The sequence below is a fragment of the Natator depressus genome, chromosome 6, assembly GCF_965152275.1.
Source record: "Natator depressus isolate rNatDep1 chromosome 6, rNatDep2.hap1, whole genome shotgun sequence".
Classification (NCBI taxonomy): Eukaryota; Metazoa; Chordata; order Testudines; family Cheloniidae; genus Natator; species Natator depressus.
Window position 1 is genome coordinate 59,429,772 of NC_134239.1, and position 18,619 is coordinate 59,448,390.

An 18,619-nucleotide genomic window follows, 5' to 3' on the forward strand; every position below is an offset into this window, starting at 1 on the left:
ATGAGAGATGAATGGTTAACCATTTGTGCATGTGAGATGTTGGGTTAGACAAAACTGACTTCTAACACTTTCTGCCTCATCACTCTTATTCCAGAGCAGACCCTTCCCAGATGACTGGGAAGCTGCTTGAGGCATAATGTTTGTGGCTCAGGCAGAGAGCGTGCGTGCATGTGAGAGATGACAAGGAGGCTTGATATTTCTTCTTTACAATCTTCTCCTTGTCACCCAAGTTGGTGATATTTTCCCCAAATGCATAACGATAGGCAAAACTCAGTTTTCAGAAAATGCTATGGCCAGCATATCCTGATCCACAGTGCATTCTGAAATGACTTTGGGGTGTGTACAATGGTACACCAAAGTTCTCCAGCCAATAGTACTATTTCCTACCTGCCCGCTGTTTGGAATTTTTGGACTTTGTCCCCTCCATGATGAAAGTGAACATCTTGCTGGCTGGATAGATTAAGCACATCCTATTCAGAATGGCACGCACATCCTTGCGGATAACATCTTTCGATTCCCCAACCTGGGGGGTGGAGGAGATGATGATCAGAGAGAAAAGAAACCAGGACAGATACTTTTAAATACTCTACACCATCAGTGTACTTTGCCAGTCTGCATGATGCCAGGCTTCCACTCAAAAAATCCAACTACACCACCCACCCACACTATTCAAAGGCAACTGCAGCAAAAAAGTATGGAACAGAACAGAATAGCATTAGCTGGTGTCCTGGTAGTGTCCAGGAGCAAGTCATTATCCTAATTTCCCTCAGTATGTGGTACCTTCAGGATAAGATATGGGATGAAAGAGGATGCCTCGTTCTCAGTAAGGTGATACTCCTCCTGGCTCAGCAAGGTGAAAAGCAATTTAAGGTATTCAAGGGCCTTCATCAGAACACTTGTGTTGGTATCAAAGAACCGTAGGGTGAGCCACTTCAAGATCAGATCCAGACAGCTGATGACTCCATCTTTTTCGCTCTCCAAGTGCTTGAGATGAAGGGGGGGAAAAACATCAGGTTGTGCAGGATCAAATATATAGATGGTATGGTCCGCGGAAAGAAAAGTGATGAAGGGCAAAGTATAAGTCAAAAGCCATGTCTGTTCCAGTAAAATGCATTTATTATAGGTGGTGGCTTCCTGTTGTAGATTCATAAAACAGATTCTTGGGTTTTAAGCCTTAGTGAGACCCCTCAACTATTACACACTGTCCTACATTGCATGGTAGCAGCTGGCACCTACTACTAAATTTCACTAATAAAATTCAGAGCAGTATCCAAACTTGAGTAAACAAAGCATTCCCCTCCCTCAGCAAAAGAGATTAATACTAATTGTATTGTTCCTCTGAAAGTGCTCACTTAGGCCTATAACTTAAGAACTGTGTGCCCAAGCTAGTACCATGAAGCCTCCTAACCTACTGCCCACTTAGGAAGAACTCCTAACTTGATATTTCACTGCTGCAGTATTTGGACATCCCACGTTCCATTGTTGTCTGCCATAGGTCCCTAACTCACCTCTACCATCACAGCCAGTGCCTTGTTGTGGTGCTGAAAGTCTGTATGAAACATCTCATCTTGTACCCATCTGGCAACACAGCTGGACATCTGAGTCTTTAGCTGCTCGATATATTCATCACGGGGAGTAGTAAAGTTCCATTTCAGCACCTTCAAAACAAGAAACAAAAACAGAACACTCATAACTCAAGGCCAGCAACATACTACTTGTTACTGAGCTGATACCCAAGAGCCATAGTGCACAACAGAAGGAGCTCAGAGAATAGCAAACTCCCTCCTGCCACCAAAAAATGCACAGGTTTAGAGGTCTGCATCCTTAAGAATGCAAGCAGCAATACTTCAGTGTATTTGCTAGTATGCTAGTGTTAACACAGGTCATATCTAAGACAAACACCTCATCTTTAAACCGTGTCTACAGATATGTGCCCATTTAACTACCTGGGGGTCCAACCATTATCAGATGACCAAAAAAGTGTAGGTTTCAAAGTAAGAGGAGCCTGCAAATTCAGATTTGTTATGAGAGCCAAGTTTGGCAACAGGTGCTTGTTAGAATAAAAAAAAACCTATGGAGTCTCTCCAAATCCTAGTACTTAGAGATGGAAGAAGCTTGACCAGGCTTGTTACGTATTATACTTTCTATTGTTTGGTCCAGTCTAGTTTCAAGAGTGTCCTAAAGCAATGAGGCGTCTGCCACTTCTCTTAGACAGTTTTTGCTTTCTTACACATGCTATGGGGACTGAAGACCTTGTAAACAGCCTATAAGAGATGGACCTTTGCTTTGAAGTATCAAGACGTCAAATGAAGACTGGATTCCCATGCGACACAAGGTGCAACACTAAGCTCACAGGTAATAGAATGTACTTCCTTTAGTACCTAAAGCTCTGAAATTGAGTACGCTCTTAAGTTCCCTCTCACCTTCAATCCTCTCTCATCTTTCATTCTCTGCTCTTTCCCATTTGGGACTATGATAAAAATAGGACCTGATTTGTCATCATCTTCCTTCAGGTTTGGCTTACTTGGTATCTTCTTCCCTTGTGCACCCTGAAAAAGCAAAAGTGGTACTGAGCAGAAAGCACTGCAAAACCTATATACAACCCTTCATTCCAAGTGATGCCAGACACCAACCCCTGAGCTCATGCTGACCAAGTGTATGAGAACCAGGTAGAAGCTGACAACAGTGGTTAGAATCCTCAGGTACATGCTCTGGTGGTGTGGAAGCAAAACCCACGGCAAAGTGTGCAATAGATAGGACTCTTCAGACTTGGCCAGTGCACCAGTCACCTAGGGGTGTCTAACCCTAACTTGGTACCTGTTTGATGGATTTGTTCTTTGTCAGACTGGTATTGCCTTTGGTGAGGCTCGTATTAGCTTTGGACAGGCTGGTATTGTCCTTGGACATACTGTTGTTACCATCAGACTGCTGCAATAGGCCACAGAAAAGGCTTGGTGGTTAGACAACTCAATACGTACCTCTAAATCACTCCCTTTAGACCCTGGAGCCCCCAAACCTGCTGTGCACTCAACAGTGTTAATTCTAGTTTATTGACAGAGTTTAGATGAAGGAATACAGTGGCTGCAGGCTGGTTTATAAAGACACCTTAACCTCTGATGTTTTTCCTGTTCCAAATCTGTGGCAGGGTGGACTGCTATAGTTGCAGTGGCACCCAACACGTGGAGCAGCACTTGTGACATTTTTGCCCCACTTATCTGTAACTTCAATAGCTAAGTAACAGAATATAAAAAACAGACACTAATGGGAGTACAACAAACTCTACAGTTCACGTACAGCCAGCTGTAGCTACCATTGCATCCTTAAGCATCTTCTTTGTGCACTGTGCTGAGATATATACCCTTGGATGCAGTGGACTAAAGTCAGGAATTTCTCTGGCATGTGGATTCAGAATTACTGTTCAAAACTAGATTTTATAATATTAGAGCTGAATACAAGATTGAGTTTATCAAGATACATTTTAAATACAGACCATATTAGATAAAAAGCCAAAGAGGTTTACAGTAAGGGAAGTTAAAGACCCAGTGATCTGAATTTTAGACAGTGGCAAGCCTATTAAGTAGGACTGAGCAAAAACAATGATAGCAGCACAACAGGTATGAAGGGCATCTTTCACTTAAGAGTCTGGATACTCTCATAGGCTTGCACAGACCACCTCCGTAAAAGTGTCAAGGGTTGCATTAACAAGCTACTATACTCCCCAACCGGAACCCAGCTCATTAGTCTTGCATGGTGGCATCACTGTACCTTAGCTTTAGAGGCAGCTCCTCCTGCTTTGGCCTTTTTGGGGTCAGGCTTGGGCTCCATGGTGCTGGACCCTGAATCTTCAGCGGGTGCTTGGAAACAAGAGATTATTTCAAACATATTTTGCGAAAATGAGTCCATTCACGAACAGCACATTCAGTTCACCACTGTTCTTCAGTCTGACTGCAGAGAAGGGGAGCTGCTCATAATGACAACAAACTCTTAATCACAAGGAGAGGCAGGCATTTCAGATGCACAAAGGAAGCTTGCTCAGCTCTTACACTGTGTGTTAACAGTCAGGTACTTACAGACTATGTCAACACCAAGAAACTAACCCTCGTATCTAAATGTATATAAAAATTTGCACATTTTAATCTTCCTCTTTCCTTGATCTTAGTATGTTTCTGGTCTTAGATAGCAAGCTTAACTGGGATTGTTCCTTACTGTTTACATAGGGGCTGCTGAAAAGTAGGTTCAAGTCCCTCAACAGCTTTGCCATGCAGGCACTCTAGAGCAGTGGTTTTCAAACTGCAGGTCAAGACCCAGTACTGGGTCGCGGAATGTAAGGCACAGGGTTGTTGCAGCTCTGGTCAGCACCGCCAACCGGGCAGTTAAAAGTCCCATCGGCAGTGCTACCCAGCTAAGGCAGGCTAGTCTGACACTGTGCTGCACCCCGGAAGTGGGTAGCTGGTCCGGGTCTTAGGCGGGGGGCGCGGTCACGGGGCTCCACGCACTGCCCCCACCCCAAGCACTGGCTCCGCACTCCCACTGGCCGAGAACCGGCCAATGGGAGCTGGGGGCCTGCAGCGTCTGCAGGCAAGAGCCATGCAGAGCCACTCGCATGCCTCCACCTAGGAGCTGGACCTGTTGCTGGCTGCTTCCAGGGTGCAGTACGGTCCATGGTGCCAGGATAGGCAGGAAGCCTGCCTTAGCACCCCTGCTGCGTTGCTGACCGGGATCCGCCCAAGGTAAGCCCACATCCCAACCTTGCACCCCAAACCCCTGCCCTGAGCCCCCCCAAACCCCTCATCCCCAGCTCCGTTGGGTCATGGGCATCAACAATTTTCTTCAACTGGGTCGCCAGAAAAAAAAGTTTGAAAACCACTGCTCTAGAGAGAGGGGCAGGCATAAACCCAATCACTAAGATGGCGTGACTTCCCAAGTTGGTGCTAGAAGAATGGGACAAGAGGGCAGGATGAAGCCAGTGCACCGTCAGAGGTTACCATTGCTGGTTCACAGCAGTTCTTAAAACTGACTGCACGTAACTTCTCCTCTACCTTAGTTTGGAAGTTCCAAGGAGGAGGAGCAGCAAAGGCTGGGGGGAGGTGGAACACACAAACCGATGACACATCAAGACAACCCAAGAATCTGCAGCCTCCCCAAAAAACTCAGAGCAAAGCTGCTCAGAGTGCCACGTCAGAGGCAGCAGAGAAGGGTGGTGGCACCTTTTTGAGGCTGACATACAGCAACTTTTCAAGCACAAAGAACTTTGCCTCTGTGTTCCTGTGGGTTTGATTAATCCAACAGTCACGTTCTACAGACCAGAGAGATTCTCCACATATGAGAATATTTGCATATTAAGCTAGACACACCAAAACCCTGGGAACCTGCAGCTCCAGCCCCCAGAGTGGGGTTTCTATAGGTAGTCCTTAAAAGCTTTTCAGACTATGGAGTGACTAATTCCACCGTAGTATATCTTAATGACTTGACTTCCCTGTGATTTACCAGTACCACACCAAGACCCTGTGATTAACTGGCTTGCCTCTCTATTCCAATGAAACCCATCCACACCCAAATGAAACTGGTCTTCCACAGATATTCAGCCTACTGTACTATCTTGACAGGAGACATTACAGAGTGGTTCTTATTCCCTATACCCTGCTTCTGTAAACAAGGCCTTCCCCAAAGGGTCTGTGTCTTAGACACACACCAGCTTTTCATGCTAGCATGACTAAACATTAAAATTTAGTGTTTCCCTTCAAATTAGTCTTTTCTGAGGAAATTCTTTCCCATACATTTCCCAGCATTACAAGATAGATTACCTGATGCAGACTGGAATTTGGCTGGAGCTGCTCCTCCTACCACTTTGGAAGATGCCTTAGCAGGAACAGCTGGTTTGGCTGGCATGATGGCTTTGGCTTTTTCGAGCATGGCCAGTACCTGATCTTTGGAAGTTGGCTGAAGAGAAAGATGCACATACAGAGAGATATGCCATAGTCTATGAACATGGGATAAATGGCTGCAGTTTAAAAGTGCAGTGTGCAAGAGGCTAAATGGAAGATAGTTTAGCCAAAGGGACAGTGCTTTGAGAATTAGAAGTTATAATGTGGTTAAAACACTTTCAACCACACCCATTGAAGGTCAAGTATTTCACACCTGAAGTCAGCAGTGATTCCTGAGAGTTTACATGGCTCAAAAAACATTCACAAGTTCACTTTCTAGTAAGAGTTAGACATTTGCCATAGACATTACACTCACTTTCACCCAAGTTCATTCATACGCTGCCTTCTTCCTCAGGTAAGAGAGTCTAACAACAATACCTTCAGCTTGCCAGTAGCTTTGGCCATCTTCTCAAAACCGAGATGCATCATAAAGAATGGCAGGGCATCCTGTGCTTTTTTACGCACGTCTCCATTTCGATCCTCCAGGCAGGAGTACAGGTGAGGCACACACAAAAGCAAGTCAGAAGGAACAGAACGGAGGGTAGGCAGCTTGTCAGCCAACCAGCCCAGAAGCTGGAAGGAGATAGCACAGGTTAGCTTTGCCCTTCAGAATATGATAACTGATGTCTGAAATATGCATTGTGGTAAGGAGTCACCAGCAGTCTTGATAGGAGCAGAAGTAGTTGTGTGAATTAGTTGAGGGGACCAAACTCAACTCAGATATTCACCATTTGCAACCATCCTGACCTTCAACAATAAAGTGCAGCCCACTGAGACTACAGATCCCAGTATACAAGTAATTTGATTCAAGCGGCCAGGCTCCATTATGGCTACTACTCCAAGTTAAAGATGAGGGCAGCATTTCAGAGTTGTGCATTACTCTTGGTCAGTAAGTTGCACTTTGGGCATCCCTGGCTCAAGCAACATCCCAAAACCTCAGCTCTACTCTTAAGCACCTGTGCATAAAGGAAGACTCATTTGAGGGAAGCAGCACCATTTATTTAGTTTGGTTTAATATGAGCAACACTGAAGTTTGAATTTCAGCACCACAAGTGAGAGCAACTCAATACCATCCTTGATCAATTTTATTTTTTACTGTTACAAGTCAGTACACAAACTGCATTACACATTTCTTACCCTCAGGATACAGTGCTCAGTTACTGCAGTCTGCACTAGCCTCACCCCTTTATTTCTATAGTTGTGCTCAAACTATGGCTAAGCTGCAATTCAAAAGGTATAAGGAACAAAGTCATGTACACAGTACCAATCTTTACCTCTTGTCTTAAGAAAGGGTTTTCTTTTTTGAGCTCATCAGACAGGTCCTCTCCTTCCAACCATTCTTTCATGCCAGTCTGTTCTGTCCAGGCATTCACAGTAGCCAGGGCAGCAGCACGTACATTGTTCTGTAACAAGACAACAAAAACTGGGGAGGTTCTGGGATCACCCTTTCCATTACAAATTAAATCATCCCGCACCAAGGACTCACATTTTTGTTCACTGCTGGGAAACCCAAGTCCCAGCATCACAAAATGCAACTCATTCTATCAGAGATGGAGAAGTCTCTGAAAAGTAGGCATAATACAGTAGTCAGACAAGTTTAGGTAAAGCCTGACACAGAAAAGGAATGGGAGCATCTTTGAAAGAATTTTGTCTGCTGTCCCTCCCTAATGAAAGGATAATCTCAAATCCAAAACTCACAAGAGGGCTAAAGATTGAGGTTACTTACTTAAATGAAGGTTAAAACAGGTTTAGCATGTTTATGAATCCAGGCAGGATCAGGAGATACCTCCAGCTCCTTTTCAGTAACCCAGTTTATTGTGGATCACAAATTGAATACGAGCCAACAATGTGATGCAGTTATGAAAAAAAGGCTAGTATTCTGAGGTGTACTAAAACGAATGACATGGGAGGTAACTGTCCTGTTCTACTCAGCACTGGTGAGGCCTCAGCTGGAGCACTGTGTCCAGTTCTGAGCGGCACACTTTTAGAAAGATATGGACAAGCTGAAGAGAGGACAGCAACAACAATTTAGAAAACCTGACCTATAAAGGAAAGGTTAAAACACTAGGTATATTTAGTTTTGAGAAAAAGAGGACTCAGAGGGTACCCAATTACTTGTCTTCAAATATGTTAAGGGTTGTTATAAAGAGGACAATGATCGATTGTTCTCCATGTCCATTGAAGGTAGAAAGTAGTAATGGACTTAATTTGCAGCAAGGACTACTTAGAAAGATTTTCCTAACTATGAAGATAGTTAAGCACTGGACTAGGCTTCCAAGGAAGGTAGTGAAATCACAATAATTGGAGGTTTTTAAGAACAGGTTATACAAATACCTGTCAGGAATAGTCTAAGTTTACTTGGTCCTACCTCAGCACAGGAGGCTGGACTAGAGGACCTCCGGAGGTCCCTTCCAGCCCTACATTTCTATGAACTGCCAAAACCCAGGTACTTCTACTTCAGGGCATGAAATGATCATCGGCTGAGGTCAAGAAGAATGCTCTCTCTTACTCCTACACACTCACAGCATGACCCAATGCTTCCAAGTGACACCTAAAAAGGGAAAGGCAACAGCCTGCTCTGAAGCAGCTAATTTACACCCCTGTTCTAGGATGCCAGGCTACATGAATAGAGTTTTAGAGACAATGTAACATCTCTATTAAGTTCTGACTACATAGATCTTATTTACTTCAATCTATTCAATGCACCTATCACACTAAGCAAAATAGAATTTAAACAAACTCCAACCCAACCAAAAAAAAAAAAAAAAAAAAAATCAAATCTCTTTTGTGATAGTCCTCCAATAGAATCATGTTTAGGACAGCCAAGATATCTTATGTTCAGATAGATATTCTGAGAGGGCCCATGTTAGCAGGATTCTTTACAGCTAAAGACTGGACAGAAAGCTATGCATCACCTGGGGGTAGTCACTGAAGTAGCGTAAGTGCTCACTCTACCCATAGAGCTAGGCCTGGCACTGATCCCTGCACAGCAAACCAACTTGCTGCCCTAGTACTGCTAACCTGGACTGTATCTTCTACATTGAGAAGCAAAGTTTATAAAAAATCAGTTTAAGATGAAGAGCTGGACACTGTGCATAAATGGGCTCTATTGTACATCCTGGACATTGAACAAGAAAGCCACCAGCTTAACCACAGCACAGACAGTATTCATATCTGCAGATAGTAAATCTGCAGTCATTTGGAAGACAGAGCTCCGAGTAGCATTCAGAAAGCTTCTGAAACTAGTCTGAACACTCACCTGCCTCTAAACATCTAGGCTAATTTAAGTCAAACACTGAAGATTGCTCCCAGTGTATCTGGAAGTATACAGAGGATGAGCCTTCATTCCGAAAAGAAAATACAAGACATGATAGCCTACCTTACTGTCCCCCAGAACTGTGATGATCGGAATGCCCAGGTTTTTCACATGTTGCCTGATGTTTGGGCCCACTGCCATGGCTAACTGCTGGAGGATGCTCAGTGTTTGTTGAACCTGGATGAGAAAGAAAAGTGTTTTAATGAACTAATTATTAGGTGCTCTGTGCTCAAGGCCCCCACTACAAACGAACCGAGTAGCAACATCATGTTGCTATTACGGCTTATCTAGACTTTATCTCTTGAAGGGCTGTGAGAACATGCCTATTCCTGCATTTACTTTCGTTTGATAGCAAGAGATAGTTTAGGCCATGCACAGGTGAAGTTATTGCTGTGTCTCATGTAGATTTAAAGGGACACCAATTTAAAAACCATTTTCAGGAAGAAGTGACTTTTAATCTCCTGGTGTTGCATTTATTATTATGAATTATTGAAAATAAAATATTCGCTTATTTATACAGACAGCTGCATCATCCTTCCAGTTCGTGGGGTCTTTTACACACCAGTGGGAAGAAAAAAAAACGCCTAAGAAATGGAGAAGTGGCAGACAGAGGCCCTGGAACCACCCACTTCATTAACTGACTAGATGTCTATTTTAATGCTCTATTATACAGACTTTAGTTAAAAAAAAAAAAAAAGAATTTCTTTCATGGATGAAACACTAATCTACTTTTCAAGCCCCCACACTGACGGAACTGAAACAGGCTGATTAATAATCTAAAGTGACTGCAACAGGAATTTGCTTCAGACATTAGGATTTCTAGTAGCATACCAAGATTTTATTGGAGTCATTGAGACGACACTTCAAGGCAGCTGGAAGTTCTCCTATATTTGGCTGTATGAATTTGGCATCATTAATGATGCTTGTCACTTCATCCAGACCCTCCTTTCGGATCTTCCAGTTTTTGTCCCCAATCTTAGACACCAATTCAGCTGTGATCTTATCACTGTAAAAACAACAACAAAAACCCACAATCCCTGACATCCAGTATCATTTAGTATTATAGGAGCACAACATATGAACCAGACACTCCTCTGTGAATGCCCTTCAAAGGCCACAGTGCACCAAAACAGAGAAAAGGACTTAGGATACAAAGTTGCTCATTTTAGGATACAAAGTTGCTCATATGCAGCAGCAGAGTGTCAGTCCTTAGTTTGTTGAATCTAAACCCACCTGATGTCTGTTCTTGGCAGAAGATCCACAACATCATTCCCTATATCCTCTTGCTCATCTCTTTCCTCACCGTCATCCCCACTGCCACCACTGTGTCTGGAAGTGCCTCGAGTTGGAGCAGGTGCAGTCTGCCCTTGCATCTGCAAACATGGCACACATACAAGTCAGATGAATGCATATGGAAGAAGTTAGATGTTTAAGAATCTTACATGTGGGGCTGTTCACACACCACCATCTCTCAATTGTCATGTGGCCCAGAACAATGCCTTTTCAACACACAGCATTGCTCCAAAAAGCAGTAGCTTCTGAAGTTCATCATAAAACCAGAAATGGATGTTACTTACCTGTAACTGGAGGTTCTTCAAGGTGTGGGGTCCCTATCTGTATTCCACACATGGAATACGCATGTGCACTGTATGCCTGAGTCTGGAATTTCTTGCAAGCCGTGTCCATTGGCCTGCACGTGTGCCGCAGCTCTCCTCAGGCTCCAAACCAAGGGCATGAAGGGCAGTGCAGGCTGATGCCTCTCTAGTTTTCCATTCTTACCGCAATGTAACGAATCCACAGCAGAGGGGGGACAGAGGGCAGGTAGTGCAACATAGATAGGGACCACACATTTCAAAGAACATCCAGTTACAGGTGAGTAACCTCCATTTCTTTGCGTGATAATCTCTATGTGTATTCCACAGGTGGGAGATTAACAAGCAGTAGTCAAACAGGGGGTGGATGCGGGAATACTGAAGTGATAACTGACTTTAGTCCTGCTGTATCCACAGTTCACAATTGTACAAGAGCATAACATCTGGTGAAGGTATGCAGAGAGCTTCAAGTAGCTGCCCTAAATATCTCTAGTACGGGTATATCTCTCAGAGATAAAGCTGAAGTAGGTTGCCCCTTGATGGCATGAGCCTTTACCCTTTCTGGGAGCAGGAGGGAGAAGATGCCAGCTAGATGGTAATAAAAGGTAATATAACCAGAGATCCATTTCAAAAGTCTCTGCACCAATGTACAGTAACTCCTCACTTAACGTTGTAGTTATGTTCCTGAAAAATGCAACTTTAAGTGAAGCGATGTTAAGCGAATCCAATTTCCCCATAAGAATTAATGGGGGGGTGGGGGGGGAGGTTCCAGGGAATTTTTTTTTTTTTTTTTTGGCCAGACAAAAAGGCAGTATATACATTTTAAACAAGCAATTTAATGCAAGTTTTAAAAAGAGGAGGTAAGGCAGGGGCACCCTACACTGGCACTGGAGATGAGGCAGGCAAGGAGGCTGAAGGTGTTGTAGGCTAGGAGAAGCCCTTTGCGCAGCAGCAGCAGCTTCCCCTACTCTGCAGGCACGAGGGGCGGGCAGGAGGGCTCAACCCTCAGCCTGCCCACTCCCCCCCTTCCCCCAAACCCCCATCCTTGACCTGCCTCTTCTTCCCCCCTCCCTTCTAAAGGCCGCAAACCAGCTGATTGCCATGGGCAGGAGGCAGGGGAGACGCACGCTGAGTCCTCGCTGAGTCCTCGCTCCCCTGGGACAATCAGCTGGCTTGCCACATTCAGGAGGCAAGGGAGGGAAGGGGAGCCTGCACGCCAAGTCCTTGCTCCTCCCTCCTGCCTCCAAAATGCCGCAAACCAGCTGATTGCCATGGGCAGGGGGAGGAGAGGGAAGGTGCTGATCCGCGGGGTCTGCCAGCGGGCGGGAGGCGCTATGGGGAGGGGCGGGTACAGAGGCTGCCAGCTGTGGAGAAAGCAGGCAGCCAAACAACATAAGAGTGGAGCACTGCACAACTTTAAACGAGAATATTCCCTAATTGATCAGCAACATAACAAAACGTTAACCGGGACAACTTTAAGTGAGGAGTTACTGTAGGTTGACCTCTTGGACAGCCCTGCTATACAAACAAATGTAACAAAGGACATTAAAAAGACACCTAACCTTTGAAGATAAAAGCACAAAGCCACAGGATACAGTCTTCTCTCCTCTTCCCAGACATGTAGTTTTTTGTTTTGGGGGTTTTTTTTGGGGGGGGGGGGAAGAGGGGAATAGAGATAAGTGGATAATCTGACCCACATGAAACCCAGACTACAGTGGGTATGAATCTGGAGTTGGGGAGTAGCGAGACCTTTTCTTTATAGAAGGTAGTATATGGTGGACCTGCCACAAGTGCTCCCAGTTCACTGACTCTTCTGGCTGACATTATAGCTATTCAAAAAGGCCACCTTCAAGGACAGACGGTTCGCAGAGCATGTGCCAAGCAGTTCAAAGGGAGTCTTAGTGAGAGACAATAGAACAAAAATGAGGTCTCACTGAGGTGTGAATTTCACCACTGGAGGAGGATCTGAAAATCCCCTTAAAACAACAACAAAAACAAAAACTAGTGATAGAATGTGTGAAGATCATAGGGTTATCCCTGGAGGATGGAAAGCATGGATTGCTGCAAAATGCATCCGCAGGGACATGAATGCAAGATCTGAAAACTTACCTCCATAAGTAGCCACTCTAATGTAACAGTGCCTCTGGTGGAGTCTGGAGACAAACTGCGTTGATGAGCTCAAGCAGAGGAACACTTCCATTTAGCTGAACAGCTTCTCGTAGAATCTTTTCCTACTTCGGTTAAGGATGGACTGCACCTTCTAGGAATGTGTTCTAATCTCTGACTTGCGTCCGAATGCCAGGCTCTGAGCTGCAGAGGTCCCGGATTGGGACATGCGACCTTGCCGCTGTGCTGCGTTAGGTCCGGCAACATGGAGATATTCATGGGTGGTTGCACGGACAGCTTCAACAGATCAGTGAATCAAAACCGTCATGGCCAGTTGGGTGTGACTCAACAGATCTTCCATTAAACTGTGGTATCAAAGGAACGAGAGAGAATGGATACCCCAGGCAACCCTTCCACAACAAGCAGGAGGGCATCTTCCAATAAGTATTTGCCCAGGGCTGCTCTAGAGCAGTACTAAGGATGCTTCTTGTTCACCTATGAGGCAAAATGGTCCCAAGATGGCACTCCCCAAAGATGTCACTGAGAACCAAATCTTGAATCTCCCATTTGTGATTCATGGAACAGTGTCTGCTCAAGCAGTCCACAAGGGAATTTTGTGCCCCTGGTAAGTATGCTGCTGATAGGGTTGTGACATTTGATGCACCAAATCCAGAGGATGACTGCCTCTACGCACAGAGAGGAACTTGTTTTCCTTTACTTCTTTATATAAAATACTGTTATTGTCGGACATGATCCAAACGTATTTGGATTGGATGAGTGGGAAGAAGACACTGCAGGCCCAAGAAACCACCCTGAGTTCTAGTAAGTTGATGTGCATTCTGGCACTTCTGGACATTCCAGATGACCCTGTGCCATATGATCGCACACCCCAATCCAATAGGCAGGCGTTGGTAACAATGGTTTGCTTTGGGGGTTTGGTGTGTGGAAAGAGCTACCTACCCAAACCTTCTCCAGTTTTGTCCACCACACAAGACAGCTTAATATCTTGGGCAGAATTGTGACCTTTTCATTTATGCTGCGAAGTAAACCAAGAAGTCAGGCTTGTAGGCATCATAGATATAGCATGGCAAATAATGTTGTGTGCATGAAGCCATATTGCCAAGGACAGAAATACAGGACTTTAGTCAGAACTTGTCATAGACCAGGTCACTGTCAGAGGCAACACTCATGGCCTGAAACCTTTCAAGGGGTAGATAATGCTCTTCCTGTAGTAGAGTTTAACGTCCCCATACGAAGTCTATGCACCTTGTGGAGAGCAACATGGATTTTTCACGATGGACACCGACACCTAGGGAAGGTAAAAGGCTGAGCAGAATATGGGCTGCTCTGTTGACCATGTCGTAGTAGTTCCCTGTGAAAAGTATGGGAAGACTGTAAATCCTTCTCTTCTCATCCAAGCAGCTACTACTGAAAAAAACTTTTGTAAAACACCCTGGGTGCTGGGGCCAGATCAAAAGGGAAGACTCTGGATGAGAAATGGTTTTGGCCAAATAGGAACCTGAGGAACTACTTATGGACTGGACGGATATCTAGAAGAAAATATGCATCTCACGTTAAGAGCCACAAACCATGTGCTCTCCTCCAATAAGGGAATTATTGCCACATATCCTGGTCTATGTTGTTTCCTCTTGGGAGCAGAGGTATAGATGCCCAGCAAGCAAAGTGTTGTTCTTAAGTCTTTGAGGGGATGGAGACACTCATCTGCTTTCCTGTGCAATAGGGCAGATCTTGGATCATACTTGCACCTTTCTAGGGAACCTTGAGGATTGCAACAAGTCTCTCCTCATGACAATTGCCATAACCATACCCCTCTATGGAGATATCTGCCATGTCCACTGTGACTTAGAGTGAAGTTTTGGCCATCAATTTGCCCTCATTCAGTAACGTCTGAAAGCCGGCTCTATCCTCCTCATGGAACTTGTCCTTAAACTCTAGAGATCTAGCATAATTGATATCATATTTGGCCAAGAGGGCCCGATGATTAGATACACTGAACTGGAGGAAGGTGAAAGAGAAGACCTTTCTTTCCAGAAGGTCAAGTCTTGTATACCCTTATCAGAGGAAGCAGCCTTTGGGTGCTGTTGCTTGGATTGCTCTGTAGCTGCCTGGCCACCAAGAACTCCCACCTTTAATGGGACAAAGTAGCACTACTTGGCCCTTCTAGGGGTGGGAGAACAAGCAGCAGGGGTGTACAAAACTGCCTTTATTGGGGCCATGATGTCCCTCATTGATGGGGAGGGCCACTATTGGGACTGGAGAGCTACAGAATGTCTAGCAAGCTGTGCTGAGATTCTTGAACTTCTTCCAGGTGGATTTGTAGCTCTGCCACTACCTTGTGCATAAACTGTTGGTATAGTTTAGTCATCCAGTAGAGACTGAATATGGAGTGACCACCTGATCCAGTTACTGTTCTGGGAGCAATCTAGTCATGGTAAGATCCAGCTCGCCTTCCTCCTCCAAATACTCAGACAGAGTTGGTTGCATACGGCCAGACAATGGCAAGTAGGACTCCTGCACTGATCCTGGGTATCCAGGGTAGGGCTCCTAATATTGCCAGTAAGATGGATTCACTGGAGGAGGATGGCATGGGTTACCACCTGTCCCATGGCCAATCATGTCTGGTTGGAGGTTGGAACCCTGACCTCCTAGGGCTTCTGTTAGGGGCCACCTCTCCTCAGTGCTGCAGACACCTGTGGAGCCTCTGACTCATCAGAATAGAAGGCCGGATCCCTGGTGGAACCGATGGCTGCACTTCAAAGTTGGCAGGTGGAACGACTATCTCCTTGTGATAGACTACTCTTCCAGCGTAACAACATCCTGGAATGTTGACAGACCTGATAGGAGCAGTGAATGCTGACAGAGAAGAGCAAAGACATCATCCGGGGAGACATATGTCCCTAACTGTTCCAGAGTACAAGGAGAGTCCATTGGTGGAGCTGGTCACCGTGGCTGTCTGATCTCTCTGGGGCTGTTTATTTATCGATACCACCTCAATTGCCAAAGTGGATGAAAGCACAAGGAGCTAACCCCATGTCTCCACCACCGGAGCCAGTGTCAGAACTGTCGGATCCATACATTTGCGTGCCTTCCTCTTTCCAAGAAGATTTAGTCTGGTTTAAGACCTTAGAGCTCGTGTGTGTTAGCTCTCATGACTGAGGGGGTCATGGAGGGATCCCTTCTTTTTATGACAAGGAGACAGACTTGTCCTTATGTCCATGAGAGTGCTTCACACTCTTGTGAATCCTTCTCTTAGGCTTAACAGACTTAGCCTCCACTCCTGAGCTCATGCTCAGAGGGGTGCTGCCCACTTGTTCAGGTTGATGTAAACGGGTAGTCCCCCAGCCTAGATCTGATTGGGACTTCATTCCCTTCTCCATAAGGTATTTTCTGAGACTCAGTACCCACCCCACAAGAGTAAAAAGAGCAGCAGATGCTGCACTTGGCAGAAATGCGAGCCTCACACAGTAGAGCCAGCATTGATGTTCCTCGGTCACAGAAAAGCAGCAAAGGCAAGTAACAGCTTTTGAATCCTGGGATCCTTGCATTAATCCCAGACTTCTCAGAGGAAAATCCCCAGGGCTGGGAAAAAATTCCATCCCACTATCTATGCTATACTCTGCTGTAATAACTACTAAAACCAATTCTTATAGGAATGACACTAAAAAAATGAGATGAGGACACCAAAGATTCCAATTCAGACCACGACGCGACAAGAAAGAACTGGAGAGGAGTTGGCCTGCACCACCCTTTCTGCCCTTGGGTGGGAGCCCGAGGACAGCTACGGCCAGACACTGCCTGCAGGAAAATTATGGACTCAGCCACATGGTGCACACGTGTATCCCACATGCAGGCTACACGTAGGGACCATCACTCATAGGCCCTATTTTTCATAGGGAAAAATTAGTGGGTGCTCCACAACCACCAGCAGCCACGCTCCCCCCTCCTCGCATCCTTCTACCCTCCCCCGCACACCATGTCCCTGCTCCTCCCCCACCCAACTGTTTGGCAACACTTAAGACTTTCCGGGAGGGATGGGAAGGAACGGGTACGCTGTGTGCTCAGGGGAGGAGGCGACAGAGCAGGGGTGCGGACCTGGGGGAAGGAAGATCGGGGGAAGGCAGTGCAGGGGCGGGACGAGGTGGGGCCAGGGACGGGACGCACATCGAGCACCCATTGGGCATAGGGGAAGTCGGCGCCTATGCCATCACTCAATGAAGAACTACTCCTTATTCAAAGACAAAACATCCAAGACCCCCACTTGTGTGGCTACATCACTCCAAAGTGTGGTCTTGCACACTACTAAATCAGTCATCCAGAAATACCAGTGAATAACCAGCCTACTTAGAGTTCTAAACCCCATGCAAATGGCACTATATTGAAGTTAGCACTTCCAGCTGTTTACTAAGAGAACTACGGCATGCAGAGGTCTTACCTTTTCAAATTCTGCATCTATCTGGGAAAGAAGAGCTGGCTTCTCATCCTCAAAGAACATTCGCAAAGGGGGTCCAACATAGAGATACATGACGCCCAACAAGGTAATAGCAGCAGTCCTTACAGCCTGCCAAAACAGAACAGAAAGCACTTTAGACGTCAAACTAGACAGTGCTGAAGTTTCAAAATTAATTTACATTTACTCACTGGGTTAGTGGCAGCAAGAGCTGTCTTTACGTTGCTGATGAAAGCCTTAACATTCAACCTAAGAGAGAATACGAATATCATGAAATCAAGATAGCCCACAGGTCAACACGCAGGAGGCATCAGTAAGAGACAAGGCAGCTACAGTTAGTTATGGAAGTTATAATCTAACAAGTTTAAATTAACTACCAACAAAAAACTCCCCAAACCATCAGACATTTGTAGATAAACCTAAAAGTAGTGAGAGATAACAGAAAGCTATTTCCAAAGTTATATAATCTTTTTCAGTGAAATACTGCCCAAGACCAGTTTACTATAAATATGAAGGCAGCCCTCTTATTGCCTGAAAAGCTAGTCCATGAAGAAAAAATGGTTACATATATTGCAACAACAGTTATTCTAGATGTTTTCAGTATGGATCCCACTGTAGGTGCACACATTCCCCATACACATAAGACTAATTTTTTTTGAATAGCAATGTACCATGGACCTCCATGTGATCCTGTGTGAGGGCATAAAGAGTGGCTGTGACCCCCCTTTAAGTTCCTTCAGAATTTGAAGCTCTTGGTAGTGAAGAACTCTGAAAAGTGGGGACATGGGATCCACACTGACAACATATGGAAGAACTACAGGCAGTGTAGGTAAAGGAGAGGTTACTTACCTTACAGTAATGTGAGTTCAACATGTTTTTGTCCGTACTGGTGCGCCACTGTAGGATGTTCATATGCTTGTGCACTCTTAATCAGAGACTATAAATAATGCTCACAGGCCTGTGCAGAACAGCACCTCGTATTCCAAACGAGGGGATATAGGCAGGAGCAAGCTTGTCGCCACTCAGTTCCTTCACGGCCATGAAGCCAGAAACTTCACAGTAGAGGGGAAGGAGGGTGGGAGGTGGAGCACCCATAGGAACAAAAACATTAAAAACTCTAGTTTCAGTAAGTAACTTCCCCTTTGAGTATATTCCCCCATGGGTGCTCCACCATAGGAGACTCTCAAGCAGTAATTCAAAAGAGAAGGTGAGT

The 18,619-nt window shown here is 45.2% G+C and overlaps 1 protein-coding gene across 1 annotated transcript in view; it reads right to left on the bottom strand.

The window, feature by feature from the left end:
- CKAP5 (cytoskeleton associated protein 5) overlaps positions 1-18,619 on the bottom strand; it is a 98,611-nt gene that overhangs the window by 20,132 nt on the left and 59,860 nt on the right. The window contains exons 19-31 of the mRNA XM_074955382.1: positions 17,598-17,655; positions 17,392-17,517; positions 10,474-10,613; positions 10,072-10,246; positions 9,304-9,417; positions 7,199-7,327; positions 6,303-6,497; positions 5,805-5,940; positions 3,766-3,854; positions 2,424-2,549; positions 1,509-1,658; positions 781-984; positions 388-523 (exon numbers count right to left, since the gene is read on the bottom strand). Of these exons, the coding sequence (XP_074811483.1) occupies positions 388-523; positions 781-984; positions 1,509-1,658; positions 2,424-2,549; positions 3,766-3,854; positions 5,805-5,940; positions 6,303-6,497; positions 7,199-7,327; positions 9,304-9,417; positions 10,072-10,246; positions 10,474-10,613; positions 17,392-17,517; positions 17,598-17,655 (1,778 nt within the window). The remainder of the gene's footprint in view (positions 1-387; positions 524-780; positions 985-1,508; positions 1,659-2,423; positions 2,550-3,765; positions 3,855-5,804; positions 5,941-6,302; positions 6,498-7,198; positions 7,328-9,303; positions 9,418-10,071; positions 10,247-10,473; positions 10,614-17,391; positions 17,518-17,597; positions 17,656-18,619) is intronic.